General features: G+C 37.2%; 1 protein-coding gene across 1 annotated transcript; it reads left to right on the top strand.

Annotated features, from left to right (window-relative positions):
- On the top strand, nt 1-27,287 carry HDAC11 (histone deacetylase 11). The gene is made up of 9 exons (XM_009954651.2): nt 1-82; nt 3,229-3,329; nt 9,768-9,884; nt 14,852-14,894; nt 16,288-16,364; nt 18,097-18,159; nt 20,236-20,332; nt 23,427-23,605; nt 26,982-27,287. Exons 1-9 carry the CDS (start codon nt 16-18, stop codon nt 27,222-27,224), a joined length of 987 nt encoding a protein of 328 aa, XP_009952953.1. The 5' UTR covers nt 1-15; the 3' UTR covers nt 27,225-27,287.

The raw sequence follows: 27,287 nt of genomic DNA on the forward strand, positions 1-27,287 counted from the left end.
TACAACATCACGTTTATGGGACTTGAGAAGCTGCATCCATTCGATGCAGGGAAATGGGGAAAAGTAATCAATTTCTTGAAAGGTAAAATAACAGAAGGTACCTCTTAGACCAATATTTGCACAAGAGCTAATGACAGTTATGTAGTTAGTGCAGACTTGTGTTAATAATTGCCAATATAATAGTGACTGTACATCTTCATGGCTCATTGTGTAGATTTAAGCTATGCTCTTTAATCATATTTGGAGTGCTTTAGTATTTTTATATATTTGCAGACTTAAATCTTAGTACGCTAAATTGATCGTAGGATTTCTGAGGTGGGTTGTATGTCATGTGTTGCACATTGTTGAAGATCTTACCTATGATGTATTTAAAAGATGACATTGTAATGCTAGAACAAACGTCCTACACCAGGGCTTTTCAATACATAGGTTTGTTTCACAGTCCTTTGAAAATGTATTTTCTATCCCACTCCACTAAATAAACCCACAGTTCTGGCTTCAGCTCAGTCATGGTGTCTGTGCAGAGTGAACTCATGAAATGTGATTGAAAATTCAAGCTCATTAAATGATTTGCTCACCCCAGAGGCATGAATAATACTGGTCAGAGTAACTAGCCTGCTTCATTTCAGTCTGGCCCAGAGCTTTACAAGACTGTAAGAGGGAGGAAGGAGAAACATGAGCATAGCTATGTCTTCGACGGTCTTAAAATGTTTCTGGTCTTTGTGATTTGAAGGAAAGCATGAAGTAAGCAGAACTTCATTGCTTGGCCTTTACAAGAAACACTCATGTGGGATATTTGAGAACTGTTTCCACCTCTGAAGTAAGCACTAGAATCTTGACTTTCAGTGTAGCCTGGGTTAGGTGCAGAATGCTGGTGCCTTGTGGACGTAGCTCAGTGTGCCGTGTTTTGATACTGAGCAGATTTTTAATGATTCAAACACTTTCTTTCAGTTTTATTATGAGAACAGTATTTCCTTTAAGTTTACTCTTGAGGATAGGTGCTGTTTGCAGTTCCAGTTTCTTTCTTTTGAAGACCAGGCCTGGATCTCAAGCAGAAGCAGACTTCAGTTTCATAGCAATGAATGGGAAATGCTTCCTATGTTAGCTGCCAGTTTACAAACAGTTCGGCTTGCAAGACCCGAATTGCAGTTTGAGATTACTCTGTATAGCTTCCTGTAGCCTGGTGTTTCCATTGGTTTGCACCTGGTGTGGCAAGAACTGGGGCATTCATTCCTTGGGGCTTGTGAAACTGCAGGTGTTAATGACCGCCTTGCTGCAGGGTGTAACTTCATTATTCAATGTAGACTGCAGACAGTCGACTGGCAAACGGCGCTTTTCAGGCTGGAAGATATGTGCAGCTTGGATATTAACTTTATGATATTATTCTGATGATATTTGGGAAGAGCTTTGAGACACCTCTGGTGACAGAACTTTTGTGATGGTGCTCATTATTGCTGTTTAAACAGATTGGAGGATACAGGCAGAGATACATTAAGGAAATAGAAATGTAAGAACCAAGGTTAGGATCAGGGCCTACAAAATCTTGACATCGCTTCATCTACAGTTTAAGCTTACTCATCAAGTTAAAAAAAAAAAAAAGCTTTTTTTCTTGCCAAGACAAGGTTGTCCGAGAGCCAGGCCTCTTCTATTTATGTGGTCCTAATGACTTCTTCAGCTAATTATCTTTTGCAGTTAAGTATTGCCCTTCTGACTTTAGGCTGCTTTGTATTCATTTGACCTTGTTTCAGTGAATTCTAACACTCCATTTAGTAGCTGAATTTTGGATCTTCCCTCTACAACCTTAAATAGTGAAGTCTTGAGTTCGACGACAGTTTTCTCTGTTAATCAAAACCTTTGCCTTTCTGCTCCTTCTCTGTGTGAAGTCTTTTCCTCTAGTTCTTCTCTGGTGAAGCGTCCACTTTTTACTCTGTCTTTCACAGAAAATTAGTTTTGCCAATCCTTTTAGTCTCCTTGCTTTGTAAAGGAGAAAGGAGCCACAGAATACCTCAGGGAGCTCTTGCTTTTTTTTCTGGCTCTGCAGCACCTCCTGGCAACAGCTGACCTGCACTTTTCCCTATCATTTTCTAGAAAATCACCAGTGAAAGTCCTTCTACTCTTACCTTCTCCTTCCTCAAGAATGAAACTGTTAGCACTTTGGCTTTCTGTCTGACACCAACGAATGAATGAATGAAATGTTTCTTAAGCCAGGAAAAACATGAGCTTGCCAAAACAAATATTGTTGCAGGTGCTGCTCTTGTGTAACTCTTAGAATAAAATCTCTTACATTTGTGAGTATAAAATTGGAGAAAAGGTACAGTCTTAGAAGGCTGCAGCCGTGCAGCAGTTAAATATCAAAATTTGTCTGGGAAGATCAGTGTGGTACCATATCTTTGTTGTTTGTAGTGAACATAGGCAAAGCAGCACTTTTTCTGCACTGCTTGGCTCTTTTAGTTGACCCCAGCTTGAACTTTCTGGCAAGTATATCCAGATGTGTGCATTCAAAAATATTATCTTTGATCACATTCTGAAATCTTGGAGTGATATTTTGTATCTTGCTCTTATAGAACTAGGTTTTAAAATAAACTATCTTTTGGATTTTAAGGAGAAGAATTAATAGGTGGTCATTGGTGTTTCTTGAAGGTAAATGGAGGTAGGGATGCGACAGAAAATATCCTAATTAAGTGTTCCCTTCCATGAACATCCAAGCAATTATTTTCTTTTGAATTTTGATTTTTCTAATTCTTCTCTGATTTAGGAAATTAAATACTAGTATCAACTGTGCAATTTCTTAAAGCATGTTAAAAAACGATGAATATTTGATGGTATGAGTGCCAGAATTTCCCCAGTGTGTCAAACTCTAAACTGTGAGGAGTCTTGTGATTCTTTTGTCTGTCCATCCTCTGTCACTAACTATCTTTTATTCCAGTTTAAACAAGAAGTTAGCATGATTGCACACTGAAAACTTTCTGTAAACAATATTTATCACACATACACTACCTAAATAGATTGTACTAAATTTATCACATACACACTACCTGACAGATTACATGTATAGAGGGTATGTATTTGGAAAATTTGTAAATAGTGAGTCAATGGAAGTTGACCTTGGCGCAATTAACTTAATCTGTAATGTAAATCACCAAAACAAAGTAGCTTCTTTGGCAGGGTGGAATATGGGAAGTTAAGCAATGGTATACAATGCCAATTGTTATTTCTCTCCTGTTTCAGAAGAAAAACTAATTGCAGATGACTTGATTGTACAGGCACGGGAAGCTGCTGATGAAGATCTCTTGGTTGTTCACACAAGGCGCTACCTTAATAAATTAAAGGTGCTGTATTTATAATGTGTTTTTCAAGCAAACTGTCTAGAATTAGTGTCAAAGGCAACAGATATCCTACTAGATTTGTTATAGAACCAACTTTTATGGATTATAGAATGGTATATTTTGATAACATTGATAACATTGTCATTGAGAATACTGAAAGAAAAACAGAAGTAGTAGGCAATTCACACTGTAGAGGGGCAGGGGCAGAAGGCAAAAAGGGTCTGCCATGTTATATAGATTGCCTGAAATGACATTTCAGGAAAGTTAAATAAAGTAAGGAAAATTTTAATGTTTGAGATACAAAATAATATTCTTCTTAGTACCAGGGTTTTAGTCTTCAAAAGTGTAAGTTTTGATTTATTCTAGTAAAATATGGTTCTGAAATCGAAAACACATTGCTGTGTGTTTCGTATGGAGTACTTTGCTGGATGTTTTTTAATGCAAGGATTGCTTTATGGGTTTGGAGTTTATGTAACCTCAAAGAGCATCCATGTAGGGGTTCTGTTGTCAGTGTGTTGCAGGGGGAAGTACTGGTGTCATACTTGGACACTATATCAGTGGAATGTGGAGAGAGTTATAAGATCAACGTAGGGGCATAACCTTGCATGTTATCTCTGTGTGAAGGTTTCCAATACCAGCTCGTACAGGATTATGTGTTCACAGCATTCATTGGGTATTTTTTAATGAAACAGCTATTTGTTAAACTTCAATGTAACTTTAAAACATAAACACGTGAGATCTCTATTGCTGAATATATTGTCATCTGCAGGTGGAATTGGATAGATGAGCACAGGTCACGTTGCTTTTATTTTGCAACTCTTCGCTTGGAGGGCAGAGAGGGGATTTCTATGACAAATAATCTTCCATTTCATAATTCAAAAGAAGTTACTTTGAGTCAACTTTGCCCTTCCACAGTGAAAGAGTCCTCGTATTGCTATTTCTGGAATGTTTTATTTTTCTGTGTAAGGGATTTATTATTTGTGTGAACTTTTTTCACTCTTACTCCTTTACTGATTTCTCTTAAGCTTCTTCATTCTGTGTTGTTGTCAAGTTACATGGAATTTCATACATCATTAGATTTGATCTTATTGCAGCTCTTCTTGATACTGAGCTTTCAATTCCGTAGAACCACCCACCTCTCTTTACTGAATCACTTCTTTGAAGCAGGCTGTAATGTGCATAGCTCAGTTTGGAATATCATAATGATATTTTTAGTACCTACAGGATGGCTTCACAGGGAATTGTCTGTATAGCTTTTGTCTTGGTGTTCAAGACCGGTACTGTCGTGTGCATTTGGATGTGATTAGCTCTGTATCTCTTGTTCTCCTTTTCTTGAGAGAGTATTTCCTGCAACTGGAAGAGGTTATATTGTCATGTCAGCAAATTCCTGCCAAACAGCAAAGATAAATGCTTAGTTGCAAACGAAAAATAATGTGGCTAGATGTGAAAAGGCCATGGATATCCTCTGTATTGCCTTATCCAAAGTCTGCTGTGCTTTTTTAATCCAGACAAAAACAGATCTACCAATCCATGGCATAGTTCTATGTTAGATCAGCTGTGAATACTACAAAGGTGCTTGTGTTTCTGGGAATGCCTAGTCCCTTAAAATCATGGATCACTTCAGTATTCTTCAAAATTTGAGCACGAGTTTGGTAGGAAATTCCATACACTTGCAAGAAGAGGTGGTGTTTGGTATCTTAGCAGCAGCTGAAGCAGCTGGCTGGGGATTGGTTGAAGAGAAACAAAATGCTATGCATAAAGCAGATTAGATAGTACTGGAGATTAGTTCTGTGTTGGAAGGAAGGGTTTCCCTGTTTCCCTGCTTCAGGTAACATAACTAGTCCTTACAGTAAAATCTGGCTTTCTGAATTGAGGTGATTTCCCCCTCAGTTATTCCTTTGAAGAGTTTAGATGTCTAAAGTAATGGCTGGACTTCGGATATTTGTGTGCGGTACTTTTGCATTTAACTGCCTTTTTCTGGTGTTATGTAAGATAATGAATTTCCTGCATATTTCTTTCCTGAAATTTTGGAAGGAAATAGGCAATGAGGTTAAAGCTAGTTTCAGACCATATAAGTCTTTCACTTGAACCATTTTTGTGTATGAGAAGTTCTATGATAACTCATGTGAAGGAATGCTGAAATGCAAATGCTGAGGATAATGCTTGTGCATCAGTGGAATGCTAAATGTGCTTTTCCGAAAGTGATCTGAAACGAGTGACTGATCAATTGAACTTATAAATTTTAATCTGGTTTATTTATTTGGAAATTATGTAGGTTTAAAATTAAAAAGTTCATCACTATTAGAAATGTAAATTTTTATGGTTAGTGAAAAGTGGATTGACGTGATGATAGGGAATGTTTGATGCTCAAGGGCTTGTGTGCTTTGATTCTTGCCTGGTCAGGTGAGCACATCTGCTGAGAGACCAGAGGTACCTGCCTCTTTGTCGCATGGTGGTGTTGGCAGCGTGCCTGGGGAAGGTGGTAGGGCTCTCAGGAATGAAGGCGGTAGAAGCAGGCTCATGAAGTAATAGTTTCTGCCTGTGAGACTTCTGGCTGGTTTAGGTGCTCAGATAAATGAGCACAGACAGCATCTTGGGCTGTGTGCATTGCGATAGTGACCATGGGCTACTCGGCAGTTGGAAATGTGGCTTTGGTTTGGATAAGATGGGCACCTTCAGAAGTGCTTAGAATTCCCCTGTCCAGTTCCTCAGTTCATGCAGTTCTTGTGCTGTTATCCCTACGCTGTGCTTTTTTTTCCTTGCTCAACCTTCATTGGTGGAAAATTTTTGAAGGCGAGTGGTGGTTTGCTGTAAAATGTTCATTTAAAAGGTCATGAGAGCAGATAATGAATTTAACCCCTTTAACTACACTTTCATGTAAATATTAGTGTGTCAGATAAAGGTCTGTAGAAATATATGAAGATAATTGTGTTTGGAGAAAACACTGAACAAGAGTCAGAGGGAACAAGGTCTGACAGGTTTCAGTTTTTACACCGCTGCGCAAATGCTGTAGGGCAATCTTTGCACCTAAAGCAACTAGTAAACCTCTTAAGGATAAGGTAGCATTTGGTTAACAGTGATTTGTTTCTTTCCTTTTACTATGTCCAACTTGTTGGTTGAGAGACTGGTGCACTAAAATTGTTTTTGGCTGGTTGGTTTTCTTGGGTGTGTTGCCTGGCTATCAGCAGTTTCTACCAGTGCAGTATCTTATTCCTAGTGATAATAGTGCTTTCACACCTGGAGGTGGAAACTTCTGTGACAGTTACAAGCTTCCTGCTCTCCTTTATGATTTTATCTTAAGTTAATTCCAGCTAAACCCATACTTTCTTTATCTATTAAAGATAGACCCAAATAGCTTTGCCCCAGGCGAACTTCTAAATACAAAATCATGTTAGTTGCTTCGTGTTGGGTTTGTAAGTCTATGAATTTTCCCTTGAAGCTGGGACTAGCTCCAGGAACTTATCAAAGATTTAAACACAGTTTAAATTTAGATATTAAAGAACAAAATTACATATTTAAAAAAAATTTGCTGTGGTGTTGGCTATTTGAAAATGCTGGAATGCAAAGGTTGCATAACATAAAAGGCAGCACATCAGGGGGTGGGTTTGATCATTAATGTGCTATTTGCATTAATCTGGGATGTATCAGCATAGAAGCAATTGCTTTAGCTTTATCTTCGTAATACTAGTTTTTCAGTTTAACTTTTAGTCCTTGAACACCAGTAATTTGAAATTATTTGTGAAGTCATTTAGCCTTACTGAGAAGAGGTTTTAGTTAAGGAATTAAAGTTAATGATACTTTATAAATAGAGTCCGGCAAGAATATCCTCATTATGTGTATATGTTATTATAGAGTTCAGGCTTAAGCAAGGAAGATTCAAGAACTCTTCAAGTTGTGTGTGTTTTCTGTTTTGTTTTGGGTTGGTTTTTTTTTTTGGATGTAACATCTTGGTATAGTGTTACTTACCTGCATTTAATGATACTGCCTAGCCGTTAATTTGGTAGGAGGCACATATTAAAGGAAAATACACCTAGTTAAGGGTTAACCTGACTTCTTTACTCCTTTTAAGAAGACAGGGTGAAACTTTTTTAAAACTGAAACTTAAATTCATACCTTGAATTACTTATCCAAAACATAGGAAGACAAATCATTTTTAAAAATCTTACAATACTAGCAATAGAAATAAAGAAAGTTAAGTGGAGTTGATAACTAAAAAGACTAAGTGAAAGCATCTTATTGAATACTGTTTATATGCTTCTCAGTCTTCCCTGAATGCAGACCAAGTTTTAATGTCTGTTGTGTAACTACATGTCTACAAAACTTTACTAGAGAATCAGTAATTTGAAGATGGCTGAGTGAGAGCAAGTATTACCAAAAGAAATAGTAACTGATCTTATTCTGATATATGCAGTTTGAATGCAAAAAATAGTGATTTTAAAAAAATAGATTTAAAAATTTGAAGGGTTTGTTCTCTATGAAAGGAAACTAGTAGGTGTGAAGACGTGTTATGGAAGCCCACCGACAGCCTGGAAAATGTAATTAATGTAGTCCTCATCTATTCAAAATAATTTTTTACAGCAGGGAAAAGGTATACAACTATATAAAACCAATTCCTTTTGATTTATTTTTTGAGTATATACATAGCTGTTCTGAAGAACATGGCAGGAAATGTAGGAAAACAAAATTAGCACGTTGAAGAAAAAAAAGTGCAGAACTGCCTGCAGTTTGAGGCAATATATTTCTCAATTATTGGTGGTGCTTTTTGAGAAGCTTTTTTATTAGTCTCTAGCTGAATTCTTGAATCCCAAGACTTTCGTCACAGTCAAATGACTTTTCCCCCATATGTTAGGACTTACATAAATGCAGTCAAGGACTGAGTCTGAAGCAGTGAATGTTTTTGGGCTTGACACTGTTCTGTAGATGTGCTCAGCTGCGAATAGAAAGCTTTGCTTACTCTGCTCATACCATATACGGATTCTTTATATTCACTTAAACCCCGGTGCAGCATACGTGTTGATTTGAGTCTTTATGGCTCCCACTTTTTTCCCGTTGAGATTAAAATGTTTTTAAACTGTGTTTAAAACTTTCTGAAATTTTGTGATCATCCTTCAAATTTGAAACCAAAGTTTATTATACCCAGTTGTGACCCATCCAGTTGCATTTTAGAGCAACAGGTTCGAATCCAGTTTTTTACAATATGCTTGTTTAGAAGCTAAAGTGTCTTGCAAATGGACTTTATCAAGATTGGCTGTATTACAAAATAATTAAAGCACTTTATTAATGATGGAAAGCTGATAGTATGGTAACAGAATAATGTCTTACAAACATAAAAGCAGTAAGAGTTTCAAATGAACTCTTGACAAAATACAGTTGGTACTTAAGAACTTTGTGAATATTGCCACCCCTCCACCCCACCCAGTAGTACTTCGTAGTTGAAACATTGATAACTGGGAAGCCAAAGTAGCTTTTTTTTGAGTATCAGAGGACCATGAAGTGGGTGTATGATTGTCTTTGGTTGAAATTGTCTGCTTGTACATTCTATCATTTTCAACAGACAGCTAACAGTAATTGAGGAACAAATGTACTGAATCTAGTTAGATTTCCTGAAGTGAAGAAAATAGGATCTATTTAGAATCCTTGTAGAGGGTGTCAAATTCATCATTCTTAGTACCTGAATGTTTCAGTATTGGATGAAGGGGTGTATTCTTGCTTGTGACTTAGGCTTTTGAAATATATTGGAAGTGATATTGCTGGTAGCAATGTTAGTAGAAGTTCTTCGAAGTCATCTATTTGTGTTTATAAAAAAGCATTTACACATTGCAAATATGTTGTGTTCTAACCTTCAAATCATATTTTTGATGATAGGACTTTTTAACAAAATGTTTCCTTGAAACATTTTGCAGAAGTGTTTAATATGCTAAATAAATTTTAATAAGTTCTCCATGCTAAAATTTGCACTGTGTGTTCATTTAAGTATTGAACTTTCTTATTTGGTTTGTCTGTTTGTTTGTTTTTCCTTTCTCCTTGATATATCCTTTTGACCTGACACAGGAAAAGATATTTTAGGTTTGAACAATATATCAAGCGTTGCTTGCTATTAATACTGCTGAAAGACATTTTACAATTCTTCCTCCCAATCCCAGGGATATTAGATTTTCTGAAATACTAGCTTGTTGAAAAATTGCTGATTTACTACCATTTGATAGTAAAATCTGAAAAACCTAACGATAGTGATTCATAGTGACGATTCTCATAGCTAACAACTTGAGGATGAACCTATTTGGAGGTTACTAATAAGGACTGTTGTGGTCACCATCTAAAAAGATTAAAAATCTTGCTATGGACCTGTGAGCTCATTTTATATAGCAACTGATGAGAGATCTAAATGTCATCATTAAGACAGGCTACATTAATTGGAATTTTTTCCCCCCTCCTTTACAGTGGTCATTTGTTGTGGCTACAATCACAGAAATTCCACCAGTTGCCTTTCTTCCCAATTTTGTTGTTCAGAGAAAAGTTTTGAAACCTCTACGAACCCAGACAGGAGGAACAATAATGGTAAGGTGATCTTGATACACTTGTGTTGTATTTAAAGTTGTTGATCAAAACACTATAAACCTGTGAGTTGTAATATTTTGTATAACTCAAAGGCTTGAGCCCTGGCGGCCTGTAGAGAGAAGTGAGTTAGTCCTAAACATGATCAAAGTTTGCTGTTTGTTAGCAGCTACCAAGGCGAAGGGCATACCTAATTTTGTGGTCTATAATTTGCAGAGGTGGAAGAGACAGTAAGGGGCAGCCTGAGCAAGCAGTGATATAGATGTGGCAGGACTTACGGCAAATACAGAGACTGAATTAGTTTTGAACAGTGTTCAAATACAGACAAATTCTAGGTATGGGAGGTCTCATAATTGATGATATAGAAGCTCTTTTTAAAGCACATCGTTACCAGTACTATGGTATGGTACAGGAAGAGATGTATGATTCGGTTGCTCATGAGACTAAGTGTTTAAAAATCATGTCACCTTGCTCGTTTTAATGATTAAAGTTAGTTTATCTACTTTTTCTATTGTAGGTACTACATAAGCAGCTCAGCTGAACTCAAGTGAGACATAGTCTGTTTCACCTTAACAAAACTGTTTCCTAATTAGTTAAATGAGTGCTCTGGTTAGAAAAGCTGTTTAAGTGTTGCCAGACATTTAATTTTGCCTGAGAATTGCCATAGAGATGTTGAGGAAATAGGAAGAACGAAAACAGTTAATAGCTGGAGTCAAGAATGAGTTATTTAAACTATGTATTGGGGAAAAGATGCCTTCATAATTGTAAACTAATATCTAATGGAACATTTTCTGCCCTTTTTATCATTGTTTGTCATATTAGGGCTAGAGTTCAGAAACAATACATCATGGTGCTGGGAGAAGACAGTAACAGTCCAAATCCCTCTTTGCAGGCATTGAGCTGTAACAGTTACATAAATGGAAGACAAATAATCTGATCTGAAGCCATTAATACTATGGAACAAATAGATCTTTGCTGCCTGAAGGTAGCTGTGACAGTGGGTGCACATGAAAAGGATAGAAGCCCATATTGCTTTTTCTGTACCTGTTTGAAGCCAGTTACTAAAGAACACTGTTCTGTGGGTTGGCAAACCGTTCAGAGTAGGTCTGTGCCAGATATGAGAATACGATTATTGCTACTACTAGATACTAAAGGTGAGTGAGACTGGGAAGCCATAAATGAATGGTAAAGTAATGGCATTATTTTCAGAAGTAGGCCAATAGGTAGCTTCCCATTTCTGTCAACAGAAATGTAGGTACTTAGTAATCTGCACTGGAATCAAGGTTTCTTATTTTTAAATTCTTGCCTTCATGAATGTTAAGAATTCATTAAAGACATAAATAATAGAAAGATCTCTTCTATGATTAGTGCGTAAGAGGCAGTGCAGTACAGTTTTCAGAGACTGAAAAAGATTGAATCTGTTTGTGAGTCTGACCTATGAGAACGATGTGAGTGAGCCCAAAAGTTTGGTGAAGCAGTTCTCTAAGTTTTCTTTAATTTTGTGGGGCTGACATGCTATTAACTGTTGCTACCATCATTTGAGTGTGTAACTGGATCTGGGCACTATTAAGTTTCAGCTGTCTTGGGTTTTACGATGTGAAATGAAAGTAGAGAGCTAGTTGTTATCAGATTTTAAGGCAAGATGAAATAGTCTGCCTTTCTGTTGTATTTACTTTTTTAGTGATAGAACTACTCAATGCCTGATTCTTTATTGGGAAAAACCATGGCAATTCCTTTCAGTATTTGAGTATTCTATTGTTAAATCTGTGTCCCATCCAGCTGCTGGATTTGCAAGTGTGTATGTAAAAGTAACTCTGCGCCAGTAGTTGTGTTTTGTCACCAAAAGGTAATAGAGAAAGAAGTAGAATGGACTGGACAACTTGTGACTGCCCTTAAATATCTACTGTTAAGATTCAGAAACATCTTCTAATAGTGTGATTTAATTGTTTGAAGCATGTCATCTTAACTCCCTGTGTAATATCCAAATTGGTCATAGCTACTTAAAAATCTGGAGCTTTTCAGAAAGTCTGAGTATATCACCGTGTTTGAGCTGTGTTGCAAACTGGTGCGTTTTATTATTATAATGGGGAATGTTGGGTTTACTGTTCATGATACTGTGAAGTACTCAGAGTAGTTGAAAAATGTATCGATATGCATGTGTTCGGAAAAAGCTTGGTTATGATTGGAGGAAAAGGTGAGAATTATAATCATAGCAGAGTAGCAGCAAAGGAAGAGTTCCAGTAAGTTTTTGAACATGGGGATAATGGAGGGAAAGTTACCTCCTTGGTGCTGAAATTGTTAGTGTGAAGTGAGTTAACTGCTGTTTATTGGTCTAACCTTGTTGAATACAAATGGCCGGTGGTTTCTTCCTAAATCATTAGGACAGTAGTGAGTCCTGTGACATTTACCATGTTTAAGTATCCTTGCAGGTTGCCGAGTCTGGTTTTAATTCAGGCTGGTGAGGGGGAAATGGGTTTCTTTTATAAAAAAAGAGTTGTATGTATCTTGCCCACCTTGGACTCTGTTTCTCCAACTATTGTTGTTCTCACCTCTTAAATCCCATTTCCTAATTTTACTTTTATTCTCTTCTGTTGCTCTGACTTCTTGGACGTATGTGTTATTTAAAGTCAAAGAATAGTGAGGTAAGGAAATAAGTGAAAGTTGTACAGCATAGCGATGTCTGATGCTTTTGTTGAACTCTGAAAGTCTGCATAAGCACAACAAAACCAGATAATCTACTGAAAAGGTTAAACCAGCCTTTAAGGACAGTTTTAAGTATATGAGTTTGGAAAGAACGTGCTAGGTTCTGGATAAATCATTAGACTTACTAGGCTGTGGTAATAGGCTAGATAACAGAAAGTGCTGCCCGCTTTAGTAGGCGTTAACTAGCAAAAGCAGAGATGATAGAACTGGAACATCATGCAGCTCCCTAATGTAAACCTGCATAAACCACCTGCAACTCGTGTCTCCTGGCAAGTGACCAGCAGGAGCTGGAGGTAGCACCAAACTGGTTTTGCTGATACCTGTGTAGTCGTCTTGCTTTCAGTGGGCTGCTGGGAAGTTTGGGGGTAGTTTGACTTGTTTTTTTAAACCTGATATTATAGACTGGGTAGTAGTAGAGAGAAAGAATTCTCATTTCATGTGGTCCATGTAGCTCAAGGTGCTTCTGTCTCCATTTAGTCCTTCAGTGTCACTTCAGGACTCCTGGTCAGTTCTCTTTTCTGTGCTGTGATTCTGAGTGCAGACAGCAGTGGTTGCTGAGATGAGGGGTTTTGGTCTGCAGAGTCCTGTCTGAATAGGATCATGCGGAGTCTTCTCTGATTCAAGCCATGCTGTCTTTCTGCACAACAGTTATGAGGAGTGAAGGAAATGGTAGAAGAGAAAAAATATCTGGGAAGAGTCTAGAGTTTCCTAATAGTCTACATTTGTATTTCTTGAGGGTCTTGACAGTATGCGTGTATGAAATCTATTTCAACTTGGTTCTAACTAGTCAATACTCTTATAAACTTTTGTGATGTTTTTCACTGTGCTTGTGTCATCTTGAATTCATAAATGTGTGTTCAGTAGTTATAAATATGGTCATGTAGAAGAGACAGCCACTAGTTGTCTATTATGTCTTTGTATCATGCCTCCTGAAATATGGATAACATCACTGGTCACTTTTAGATTGATCTGGATGCCAGATACTGTTATTTTTATCTTTTTTATTTTTCATTATGGGGAAATAGCTATGTACTTTAAAAGCAGTTTTGATTCATCAGACAATAAAATTTATACAGTACAAGTCAGAAGTACAATCTTCTGCTATACCTGATGGTCCTGTTTATCATGAAAATTCCTGTTGAGATTCTGTACTTTTAAATGTTTTTTTTTAGCAATATGGGAAGATTCTTTTTTGGTGAGGAATCCCTAGGAAGTAAGCTGAATCACAGAAAATGTGCTTTCCCTGTGACTTAATGGGTTTTATAGTTCAGAAACTGCAATTGTTTCTCAAGATCTAATTTGTATAAGTTAGCACATTCATAACAGGATGATGTTTACCTGCCCTGTAGTTTTTTAGTACTAAATTAGAACTGTTCAAATATAAATATTGGTGGTGAAGAACTCTCAACTGTCCAAATGTCCTTTCATGTATGATGTGTAATATGTTCTTTCTGTGATTGGGGAAAAGGATAATCTGTTTTTACTTTTTTCCCCTCTCTTTTTTTTTTTTTTTTTTTTTTTTTTAGGCTAGCAGTATCTTCCTTTTTTTAATGAGACACTTAAGGAGTACTGCAGTTAAACACTTGCTTAACTCTTCCTGCCCAAAATAAGTCAGGTTTTTCAATTAAAATGTCATCATTTAAGCCTTATATATCTCTTCTCTGTCAATACTTTCCCTTCCCTGAATTTCATTTGAGTTCAAAGGAGAGATACACGCACAGTTTTTCTATCTTGGACGGGAAAAGATTAGTGATACTCTATACCGTGAATGTTATATCATTAAAAAAAAAAAGTCACAGGATATTTCATGCTGTAGTATTTTTCTGTCCCTGCCCCTGGCTGAAACTATGTTAATGTGTATTTGCAGGATTTTGATCTTAGATTCCTCCTATTTTTACAGAAACAGGAAGGGTATTAGGAGATTCTGGCTCACTTTTTACTCTGACCCACAATTGTACTTCCCCTTTTTCGTTTGTCTGCTGGGGTCAGTGTGCATCTCTGCAAAGCACAGTTAGTTTTAGATCTGCTCAACTGCCCGAGAATGAAACACAGATGAGAGATCAAATATTTTTTTCAACTAATTGTGCTGAGGATTGTTTTGTACAGCTCTTACTCAGAGATCTGATTAAGAATGACCTGCAGTGGTAAAACATCCGAAAATGCAGTGGGCATGTCCAAATACCAAGAGCTGCATCTGGGGTGGAAGCAGACTGTGTTAAGTGGTTGCCTTGTTCATTCATGAAGTTCTCCCTGTGATTTTTCTTAAGGCAGGAAAACTTGCTGTTGAGAGAGGCTGGGCGATCAATGTGGGTAAGTACTAATGTAGTGCATTAAATGATACTTGAAATAGTGTGTTTAAAATTGTAGTGTTTTCATCTAACGTGATGGGTATTCTGTTTATAATAACAGAAAGTGACTGGATTCTGTTTAATTAAAATCAACTCCAAAGGGAACAAAAAAATAAATGGAAAAGAACTGGATTTGTGTTCTTATCCACTATCACCCGTGTTGCAGTTTTATAATGAAATGAAATCTCTTTTTGAAAGAAAAAAAACCTGGATAAAGCTAAGATATCATCTATAAGGAAAAGTGTTTGGATTGAAGTAGTTTGAAAAAAATTTCAGGAAAAATGCTTGGAGTAAATGTAAATATTTCAATAAAATATTCCTTTTCATTAAAATATAAAATATTTTTCATAAATCTTATCAGCTAATTTATATTATACGAGATCAAGGGATTGGTTGATCTGCTGGAGACCAGTTAGTGTCTATTTTTGGCTGTGCAGATTTTCCTGAAAAAGACTTGAATGAAGAATTATGAAGAATACAGTGAATATAAATCTGCTGTCCTGCTCATAGCAAATAGCAGTGCAAAACCAGTAAACTATAGAGGCAGTATTTTATGTCGTGTAAGATTTAGCTTGTCATTTTAATAGTGCTCATCAATTCTGGGATTTTTCCATTATTACACACATGTTCTACAAAGTGAATATCTGATGTTAAAAATTAAATAGATGTTAAAAACAAACCCCAAAGCCTGTCATATATACTGATATATAAAGTGACCTTTTTAACTTTCTTGCTTAGATGTTTACAGTGGGCTTCTCAGTAAACAGTTCTGCTTTATTATATTTAAAAATAAAAAAGTGTTTGGGGATGGGAGGTCTAAGTACTTTTTTCATGTAAAGAGTGTGTGTGTGTGTTTAAAGAGGAGTTGTTAAAGCTTCTTCTGGTCTCAGCGTTTGCAAAGGACAATGGCATGTGCGAATAATAGCGACACCATAGTTCTTCGTTTGGTATTTTTTTTGGCCTGGTGTTCAGCATAGAAAAGAACTTTCCACCTGCTCCATAATATTAATTATGCAGTGCCAGCACGCCTGGGGGAGCTGCGCTTTCAGAGCAGCGTGCTTTGTCACCATGTGCTACATGTGTACAGTTCTCGGTGGTTAGGGTGGTTGCTAGATGAAAGGGACAATTCCCTTTAATCTGGGCACCTGCAGATCCTTTGATGCTCTGATAGGCCACACATGTACAGAAACTCTCTGAGATGATGTGTGTTGCTAGGTAAGATTTTAATAGCTTTAGGCGTGGTATTTGCTAAAGGAAAAAAATGCCTGACATATAAGTGATCTCTGTCTCTTGGCAAAGACCATCTATATTCCTTAGTATCTAGCTTTTTACCTCTTCAACGTTTTTATGTTTAGGGGGTGGTTTTCATCACTGCTCGAGTGACAAAGGTGGAGGATTTTGTGCATACGCTGATATCACACTGGCTATAAAGGTAAGAAGTACGCTTAAACCAGGATTTTCTACTATTTGTGCAAATGGAAAAAGATGCACATAAATTTGTAAGAGCTAATTCACACCTTAATAGGAGAAAATAAAGCAATCTATAGACGGGTAGTAACAGGAGAATGGTGTGTTACTTGACGCTGCAGAACATAACACTTACGCAGTATTGTTAAGTGGAAGGAAAGTGTTGCAGGGATCAGAATTATGAATGTAAATATGAACCACTACAGTTGCATTAATAATGTCTTGGAAAAAACCCACTCAAAATCAAACCAGATTGACTTTTAATATCCTCACTGATAATTATCCTAGCCTTGCAGTTGAACTTGAAAATTCCACATTAGGTTCAGTAGTTACAATCAAGACGAATGCAGAGACAGACATCCTCTCTCTGAATCAAGCTGCACTATGCAGTGCTCAGAGTGGTTCAAATCATGAATGAAAATGTGAATGTCTTCAAAATAATCACTGAATGTGGATGAATGCATTTGGTATTTAGCTGTTGAAAGGCTGAAGCAAGAGCCTTCTGCAATTAGGGCTTATTTTTGTCGGATGTACTCTGGTGTATTTGTGTACTAGAGTATTTATGAAGTATCCGTAATAATCAAACATAAAAAAAGCTCTAATGATTGCAGCACGCTATGTGACATAACATCATAATTTCTGTACATGGTAATTTGCAGAAAAGTAATCCACAGTGTTCTATTTTCCCTATCATTAAAATACAGATTGAGAAATTATAGTGTGTGACGGTTTGTACAAAATCTTTGGATTTTACTGTGTCTAACTGGTAACTTGTCAGTGTTAAGACTCAAAGAATTAAAAAAAAAAAAATTTTTCTTCACAGATGTGGAATAAGAAATTAATTCTGTTACCAAAATGGTTTTAAACTACACAGTCCCTACAGCAGCTTTTTCTAAATGGTGGCTTTTATGCTTATATAGTTGGATGCCATCACAATGGGCTGTTTCTCCCTTCCTGCTGATAAGCCAAGACTTGCTTGTGCTATCGTTTGTGTCTCATGAAGTTAGCTCCTCCATGTTTTGGGGCCTGTGCAGCTCTTGCTTCACTGTCCCAGCCCATGGTTGCTGTTGCTTTCTCTGTGCTGTCACTGGTCCTGCTCCAGCCTCTGACAGCACCAGTGCCACAACCAGCTTTATAATCCCTAGTTGGACCTGTCCTTTCCCACCTGGCTGGTGCAGGATGCAGAGATGTAACAGCTAGACCTGTATGACTACAACAGGGTTTACTACCCAGGGCTACTGTTCCATTATTCAGTGCCATTGGGCTTATGCCTCGGTTGCGGAGTCCGTTGTACAAGTTTGTGTGGGGTGCTGGAGAAAGACACGTCCTTGATTCTGCATTGTATCTGGTAATTTGTTGGAGAAAGAGGACATGAGTAGCGATCTTTCTATCTGCCTGCTTTTTCTACAGGTAGGTAGATACCTGTACAAACGCTATTTCGGGCATTTAATCTGGTGGAAATCTATAGGGTTTTTTATTGTATAACCACAAAAATTATCTTTTTATGTGAAATAACTAGAGCTTTTGTAATTAAAGCTATTAGAATCATTTAGCCGTTTATTTGGTGAATGAAATTAATAGACATGCACTATATTAAAATCAGAGCAGTTATACACTGTGCAAGATTCAAGCCTCCAGTTCAATCTGTTACCTGACCTCCTAACTTTCTCCATTTCTTTCTTTGCTTATATATTCAGTTCTTATTTGAAAGAGTACAAGGGGTGTCTAAAGCCACAATTATTGATTTGGATGCTCATCAGGTGAGTAGCTTACCTGTGTTCAGTGCTGCAGATGTTTTGCTTGAAATACAAGTGTGTGATAAATACCATTTTTTCTAATAGTAGTATAAACTATCAAGTCACAGAATACAAAGTTAGTCATAGATGATGAAAACTGTGAACAGTTTAATTATTTTATGGTCCAAGAGGCTGTTAAACCAGTTTAATTTTATTAAACTGAGTTATAGCGCCATCATGTGGTTAGATGTAAAAATATTTGAGTTGCATGCACAGTCTCCAGAGTAGGTCAGTATTCCAGAAGAAACAAGAATCTCTTAAAACAGAATTACAGTTAGTTCAGCATGCTTGATTGCAGCAACCTTTGCAGCGGATGAATTTGGTCTTTAGTGTTTTAATGGGAGGCCTGGCTTCAGGCTAATAAATACATCACTTTTTACCTGGTGATTTACTGTGGATACTGAGAACATATCTCGTCTTGGGTAGGCTTTCCAAAATAAATCCTCAAAAGAGGGAAATGGTATTTTTAGAAAAGCAGTTATTGCACCCAAATTATGTCCAGTCTGAAGCATTGAAGGTAACTTACTACGTGTAAATAAACCACTTTTGAGTAGCTCTATGGCAGTGAGGAAGCCTAATGTCTCCAAGTTTTCAGTCTTCTATAATTTCTCTTATCTGCAAGTTAAGGCATCATAAAATTACCATGAAATAAGGACACAGATTATGCAAGAGGAAGATGTTTTGTGTTCGTGATTCTCTTCAGCCATCTCTGTGAGGTTTTCCTGGGGGGATGTTTTTTATGGTTTTTTTGTTTGTGGTTTTTTTTTTTTTTTAAAAAAAAAAACCTTTTTGGAATGTATCTTGATTTTCAGGCATCATGCTGGTAATCTGACTGCACACTGAATCACCCCCTTGATTCCTTTCTTTGGGGAATGAGAGGCGGGTGAAGTAGTAGGTCAGCAGATATTTTTTAAGTATACGGATAGTCTTATCTTATCAGTGTTCCAATTCTTGGTGCATTGATGAGTTTTACCTTTCATAAGAAAATGGTTTGCACAGACACTCTCATACTCCTAGATTTCTGTTCATGAACTGTTTATTTGTGGACCAAAGGTGCTGAAGAAATAAGTAGGAGTTGCCATCAAGAAGCTCTGGTGCTTCTCATGCCCTTTTTCACACACATTGACTAGCTTTAGCCCAGTGATTCTTTCATTATTTTTGTTTGTTTCCAGGAGGTGAAGTTGTAGCAGAAATACATTTTAACTGTCCAGGGACGTAAATTATGTAACTGAATTACAGAAGATGTCTCTGTGGAAATGTCTGTTTCAGTAGTTTAAATTGAATTCTATTGGTGGTAGGGCCTGGGGTCCTGTAAGGTACACTGGTTTGAACAAAATTATCTTGGTGATTGCTGTGAAAAGGTGATTTTTATACTAGTGTAAAAAAGTGTAAATGAGAGCCAAAATACTACTATTGAAATTCAGAAATGGGGGAGGGGGAAATGTTCAGAATCTTGAGTGTTCTCTTGAGCATCCATCTTTGCACCCAATGCAATCTTTCTATAGGGAATTCCTGGTGCTAAACAGTATGTTAAACTGTTGGGTATTTAGTGTTTGTAATTCTTCCAGGGATTACTTATCTCACCAAGGTTTGAACTGTCCGAAGAGCTATGGTCTGCTTTATTTATTAATCCTGGTATAAGAATATGAGCATCCTTGCAGCAGTTGAAAGTGACTTTTTTTTTTTGCACAACTGGAAGAGCAGATATCTGTTTGGTGGTCACAGTTGCTTTTGTCATGCTGTTGAACACAATCAGAGTCTAATTTGCATTTATTTTTCTTATATGTGCAATGAGATCTATGATAATTACCTTCACAGGGATACAAGGATGTTGGTTTTGATAACACTTGCAGTCTTCAGACTGATACTGTCAAAGCCCCCAAAACTCTATACCTCAAAATAACCCTCAAGACTATAAATAGGAGAATGACACAGGAGTTTTAAATATTAGATCTTTGTAGTCTTAATTACTCTAGAATTTGAAGATTATCTAATTCTGTGTTAGTGTGCTAGGAATAGCTAACTGTAAATTTCCTTCAGGGAAACGGCCATGAAAGGGACTTTATGGATGATCATCGGGTATATATTATGGATGCCTACAATAGATATATTTATCCAGGGGATGGATTTGCTAAACGTAAGTATAATTGAAATTCATATTCCAAAATGGAAGAGACCTACAGTGTTGTTAAATAATTTCTTCATTTACTAAGAAGCTTCCTTGCAACAATGTTAACTAGATTTTAATTTTTTTTAATTTCGCATTGAACATACAATTTTCGATGATTGCTGTGATACGTCACTATAGTGTTAATGCTGTAGTGTTTTCCCTCACTTCTGGAATGAATTTCTGGAATGCAGGGTGTGGGTATTATGTGGACTTTGTTAGCAGTCCATTCAAAAGGTCATTGCCATGCTTAGAACAGTGAGTTAAATAATCCTTTTGATTTGAAGATAACTGTTAGAACTTAATCTTTCCCTTACACTGAATTTATAAAAGAATTCACTACAAATTAGCTAATGCTGTGGAAAAAGGTTTCATGTTCTTTGGAAAGTTTTAAATTAGACAATATTTAGGTGTTGTCTTTCCAGTAGAACTTGTTTTATAAGGATCTAGAAAACAAGATCTGAATGTGAAAAGAGATGGGAAGTGAAAGTAAGTCATAGGAATGTAAGTGCTGGCGCTTGATGATTTTTTTTTTTTTTTTTTTTTTGTTCTTGTCGCTTTGTTTATCCCTACTGTGATGTGCCTGTGGTCTGGTGACCTGTCACAAGTAATTAGTGGGGTTTTGCTAATGGTTAAATCGGAATGCAAAAGCCCAAAGTTTATTTGATCTTTGATTCTGTTACACTGTCATTTATTACAGGCTTAACTTATTAACTGAATCATAGTTTACTGGGGGAGATGTTCTTCTGCTGTTGAATTTCTTCAGTCATGCTGTCATTCTGAAAAGCCTACTTAATTTGAATTCTTGGCAAGAATTAGGTGCAGTGCATTGTACTTCTGTTTTTTAACTAGTAAAGATTTTGAAAATTGTAGTATATGTATTTTAAGGTATTGATCTAAAAAGTGAACACTTAAAGCAAGTAAATGAAGATTTATTTTTGTTTTCTAAGAAAAGCATCCCTTTAGTCATATATCAAATGGCAATATTTTGAACAGGTGGATTAAGACCAAGACTGAGTAAGCCCCTGTTAGCAAATCTGAAATACTGAACTTGCCCCTTCCTGTGGAGCTGGAAATACTGGCATTCCCTTTACAGTTGAAGCATGAGGTGTGGAAGGCTGCGGCCAAAGGCATGTGAATATGGAGTTACTTGTAGTTTGCATAAGGGTGTCTGGTAGGAGTTCAGAGGCTAAATCCTTTAAACTGTCTCCTGCTAGGTGACCAGGTGAAGGTGAGATCAGAGAGGGCATCTTTTTGAAGGGAGGTAGAGGCTTGAACCTGAGAGTTTGAATCCTCAGGGTAGACGCTAACTGACCACTGTTTCCCTGGACTTCCTACTCATTTTCTCCATGTTTTATTACAGGAGTCTCTTATGTACATTTTTTTTACCCTCGTGCACTTCATTAAGAAAAAGAAAAAGACTAGCTAGCACATTGCCTAATGCTTAGCCATAAGCATGTTGAGGCCCTAAGGGGAAGTAGTTTGGAATTACACTGAAGTTTAGGAAGGGAAAGAAGATGGATGGGGAAAAGGGTTAGTTTACTGAAGGATGAGCATAAAAAATTGACAGCTGAAAATCAAAGTTCAGGCCTTAAAGAAGCTTCGCTGTTGGATCGAGTGTCATTTTACAGTTTTCAAAGCTGTAGAAATCCATTCACTAATTAGCAAGACATGGACAAAAGGCTGTCAAATGCAAAAGCTGTGTTGATGCTAACCTCCAGATCCATCACTGCATCCATCAGTAGTCACTGATCAGGGTAATAACTAATCACTGTAATTCTGTGTTTTGTGGTGGTGATGAAGACAAGAGACCTGCAGAGGCATGGAGCCTTATTGACCATCGTCTCAACTTCTTAGTGTTTTCATCAGAACAATACTTATTTGTGCCGCATGCTGATGTGGTTACCACCTCCTCTGAAGCTCTATCCAGCTAGCGGATTCTTCACCGTGAAGAGCCTCTAAGTGCTGTTCAGAAGAGCACAGCTGTGCAGACTTATTTGAACATTTATAGAACAGTGAGAAAACAATTCAGGAAAAAGATGATAAAGGAACAAAAATCTTTGAAACTAATGTTGATGCAATAAGATAAAGAAAAGAAAAAGAATGCTTCGTTAATATTGAACAGGGATGGAGAGCAGAAAAAAAAACCTACCCAGCAATCACAGGAATAAATATTATTCTGTGTTGAGTACATTCATGCACACTTGGTGGGTGCTAAATCCACACTTAAGATGTAAGACTCCAGGTCACTTAATTCAAGGCATAAGGTATGGTGAGGTAGGAGTTGTACCTTGAAGTGCCTCTGACATGATTTGATTAATTCAGATTTAGAGTTACACATAACTCTGTAACAGCACCCAAAGCTAGGCTGCATAACCTTGGGTTTGTTTCCTCTACCTTCTCAACCCTCCTCTTCTGTTTCTCATGCTTTATTAGAAGCATTAGAAATAATTTGACATAAATTAAGAATACATATTTGCTCTTCTGGAAGGATTACAGGGTAAGAACATTAAACTGAAAATGCTTGGGGCAAAGCTGAATCTTGTTATACATTCATAAAGTAGTTCACATAAATTCATGATCCCTTGCTGTTAAGTTTTGAGTGTTGTGATAAAAAGAAAACATCTCAATTTCTCAGTGATGTTTATCATGTTTTTTTTCCCCCAACTGTTTCCTCTGCAATAGCAATTCAGTGTCGACTTTCTCTTATGCTTTATTTAGGTTGCTTTTAAGTTAATCATGTGCTTTCTGATTTCTTTGCTGATTGGTAAATGGACATGCAGATAAGCTGCTTTTCAATATAACTTTCAGCTTGTGTCTCAGATTTATTCCTCCCCCCCACCCCCACCCTGCATCTGATTTTCTCTCAATGGAATTTTTTCAAGATCATCATGCTTGCATTTGATGGGAAAACAAGCAGTTGGATAATTTTCTTTAATTCAAGGTTCTGTGAAAATGCAACGTATTTACAAAATTTCCAGAAATGTTACCTTGTTCTCTTGCTTGCCTAAATCTTGCTTTTTCTTTCTTTTGTTTATTGAGTAACATTAAACTTTTTTTTTAGGTGCCATAAAACGCAAGGTGGAGTTAGAGTGGGGTACAGAGGACACAGAATATCTTCAGAAGGTACATACTCAGGTGGAAGGAGCATTAAATGAATTAAAACCTGACATCATTGTTTATAATGCTGGGACTGATATTCTGGATGGCGACCCATTGGGAGGACTTGCTATTTCGCCTCAGGTTTGTAAGATATTAAAATACCTCCAGCCTTTCACTCCTCGCTAGATACTGAAAGGCAGTCCTGGGAGTGACTTGGGGCCATTTGGTAGATGAAGGTAAGGTGCACACTTTGCACTAAACTGAAGCATTTTCCTGTTATAGAGATATATAGATACATCTCCATTGCTCTTTTCACCATACGGGGTTTTTTGTTGTCTCTTCCTGACTCTAAATATTTTTATTCTTCGGCTGCCTAATCCAGTATCATTGATCTTCTCTCTAAAATGGTTTTAAACATCCAGACAATAACCAGCAGGGCATATATTTTCACACTCACCTGGCCTCCTTTTCCTGTTTGATTCTTTCTTTCTTTCTTTGTTTCTTTTCCCCTCACATAACCCATTTTGCAATGTATTTCTTTTGTCACCTGCCCACAGTATGTATCTTACACTTAATTTCCTCTGTAGCACTCCCAGCTGTCTTAAACTGCCAGGTATCTCCTAGTTCTAGCAATTTTGTGCAGCCTGTCTGTGTATTCTTAGCAAATGAATAGATTTTTTCCCTTTTCTCTTTCATGTCCATACAGACGTCATTACCCTTTTTCAGTTCAGTTTACCTTCTCTCCCCAGTTTGGTACCAGATTTAAATTTTGCTTTATTCTGTATAGCTTCATAGAAGTCTTCACCTTATATTTATAACAAGTCTACTTGTCTCAAAGTGAACCAAAATTTACAGATCTCATATTTCCTCCATTTTTTAAACGATTCCTTCTCTGACAGTTGCTTGGTTCTGCCTCTCTCCTGTTTTCACATTCAGTTCTCTCTTAGCATCTACCAGTTCAATATAGAAAAGTGCTCTCGTCATTTGTGAGCTCTTGGATTCCCTTCTAGTAGAGTCATCGCTTGAGCTGTTCAATTTTAATTCTGTTTTGCAGTACTGTCGTTCTCTTGCACAGAGCTCTAGTTCCTTGCTGGTTTTTATTGGCTTCCTTTTGTGTCTCCTCATTCTTGCTGTCTCTGTCACTGAGCAGCCTTTTTGCTGCTGACTGCCTTGTAAATGGACCCATGGTGGAATGACTTGGGAGTTGCTTTGAATCTCCAGATTTTGTTTCCTTGTCTGTGTAAAAGTCTCTAAGGAGAAAACTGGAGCTGAGGGGCTTGGACTTGTTTGGTTTTGACCTTGGAGAGGATATGACATCACTTGAGGTGTAAGATGTCGTTGGTGGAGTGGAGATTTTTGGAAAGCAGAGGCCACAGAGAGAAACAGAAGCTTAGTGACAGATGGAGAATACTTTAGAGATGTGCCTTTTCAAAAACAATTTCTGCCCTTTGAGAAGGAGCAGCGTTAATTGCCAAGAAAAATGAGTTGCTGTAGCTTGTTAGGTGCTGTGTAGAGAAAGACAGACAGAATGTAAGGATGAGGAAAGAAAGGTGAAACGACTCTCCTGGTCACAAGTGGAGATGAAAGGCAGAGAGTGCCGTTTCTCTGCAACCTGGTGGAGAAAAGGTTTCTGTAGCTCAAACCTTCTGTAGCTCAAGAATTGCGGGCAGGGTTTCACGTCTCTCTGATCTTGTTTAGCTTAGGTGTGAACGGCGTTACCAAGCTTGAAATCCCAGGCTACTGGAAATGCCAAACTGAAGGCATTGAGCCTGAATAATGCATCTCTTCAAGGTTCATCAGTTTGGTCTTCAGTCCTACAGTTGCAGATGTCATTTGTATTTTAAAATCTTGCTACACAGTTGGTTCTACTCAAAACTATGCCTCCTCAGAGTGCTATGAGTGATAGTTTCTTGGTGCTTGAGGCTGTAGGCAGAAAACTTGAGGTGTGGCAGGTGAGTCCCTCTTATCTTTGTAAGTGGGAAGTGTATTGGGCTGTTGTCCTCATTTGATGTATTTTCTTTCCTGGTAACACACAAATGCTGGAGTAAGCTTGTGTGTTTTCCCCTCAGTTCTTCCAGGCTCAGCTGCTAGAGATGCTGGAGCAGGGATGAGGCAGTTAGACTCCTATGAATAGTGACTGCTTCCCATTCTTGAATGGTGTAATGTCTCTGCTACATCCAGCGATGGCTCCCAAGGGACGTACAGCTCATTCTGTAATTTGGTTACTTCTTTTAAGGCTCTGTTCCTAATAGGATTCTTCCATTTCTGTTGCCTTCTTTTCAGTTGTTATTCCTTACTCTCATTGTTCATTTACAGAGCTGTGTCAAACTACACAAGAACCATTACTGTTGTATGGTTTTACAAAATATTTTTTCAGCTATGCTTGAATTTTATTCTTTCCCTTTTACCATTTATTTGCAGTCTAATTTTTTTTAATGGCAGGGTGATATTTCTTGATGTATTTACAGTTAATAAATTTTGTTAATAAAACTTCTGCTGCTTCTTCCTTCATTTTTTGTATTTGATTGCATTTGGATCTCTTTCCCTTTCTCAACTTTTGCAGTTATTTAAATTTTGAGTTGTACATTGTAAACGGTTGTGTATTATGTTGTTAGTCTCTTTATTTGAGGAGTTGGAGCGGATTATTTACGCCTTCTGTGTATGTGGAATTATTTGCATTTACTGTTTCTGCAAAAGTAGATTTTAGCTCTGTTCTCACTGATTTCTGAATTCTCTCTTTCCCCACCCCAACCCCCCACCCCACATGTACTTATTTGAAACCTGAGACACTCAAAATCTTCTGTTTTACAGGTTCAATGACAGTACAGTACCAGTTGGTCTCCAGGCTCAGTTATTTTTTAGTTCCATACCGTTCTCTATTTGTAAGAGGCTCTTCAGAATTTATTTTCCTTTCTGTCTGTTTACTGTTACTTACATAATGCAACTCCTTTTTCAGCTGTAGTTTCTTTCAGTTTTATTATTTTATTAAAGAAACTGGAAGCTTATAATTCAGCTAGTGATTGTGAACGTGTAAAATCTGATTTGAAGTTTTGGTTCTTCTGTAGCTTTGTGAAATCTTGATCAAGTTGCTAAAGTTTTGTCAGAGGATGCTATGCAAGTGAAGTGCAAACTAAAGCACTGTGAATTCAGACAGTCTTTCATAGTCTTAATTTGTCACCTGTAAAATAGGGTGAACATTTCTAAACTTTGTAGTCATTTTAGACTTTTAAGGCCTTTGAGCAGGAACTCTTCTAGGAATTTATACTAAAGACTTTTATCTATTATGTCTTCAAAAACCCAGTCCAGGATTTCTGATTTGCTGGTTTTCTTTTTTTTTTTTTTAATGATTATGCATGTAAACCTGCTAATGGGACTTTTAGTTGTTTTATTCATTTTGTAAAATGTAGGCCTTAATCACTTATCAAGCATCCAGTACTATAAATCCATAAACCATAGCCTAGATCTAAAATACCATATTTGTATCACTTTTTTTTTTGTAACTGTTGTAAACTTGCAGGGAATTGTGAAGAGAGATGAAGTAGTGTTCAAGGCTGCCAGAAGTCGCAGAATCCCAATCCTGATGGTGACATCTGGAGGCTACCAGAAGAGGACAGCACGGATTATTGCTGATTCCATCCTCAATTTGCACAACCTGGGGCTTATTGACAAGGAGCTAGCAACCAGTGGAGCTGGAAATCCCAAAGTAGAACAGATGATTAGAGACTCTACTAAAGACTTAACCAACTTGTCACTGCAATGACAAGTTACCAACTTTAGGAAAAATTTTGTGGGTTTAGGAGCAGGAAGCCTCCACATCATTGTC

The sequence above is a fragment of the Leptosomus discolor genome, chromosome 9 (genome assembly GCF_034619465.1).
Source record: "Leptosomus discolor isolate bLepDis1 chromosome 9, bLepDis1.hap2, whole genome shotgun sequence".
Lineage (NCBI taxonomy): Eukaryota > Metazoa > Chordata > Aves > Leptosomiformes > Leptosomidae > Leptosomus > Leptosomus discolor.

Coding starts and splice junctions, on each gene's coding strand:
- HDAC11 (XM_009954651.2), top strand. CDS start 16: ATGGGACTTGAGAAGCTGCATCCATTCGATGCAGGGAAATGGGGAAAA. Junction 3,330..9,767: donor GCTACCTTAATAAATTAAAG/GTGCTGTATTTA, acceptor CCTCCTTTACAG/TGGTCATTTGTTGTGGCTAC. Junction 20,333..23,426: donor AGGGGATGGATTTGCTAAAC/GTAAGTATAATT, acceptor CTTTTTTTTTAG/GTGCCATAAAACGCAAGGTG.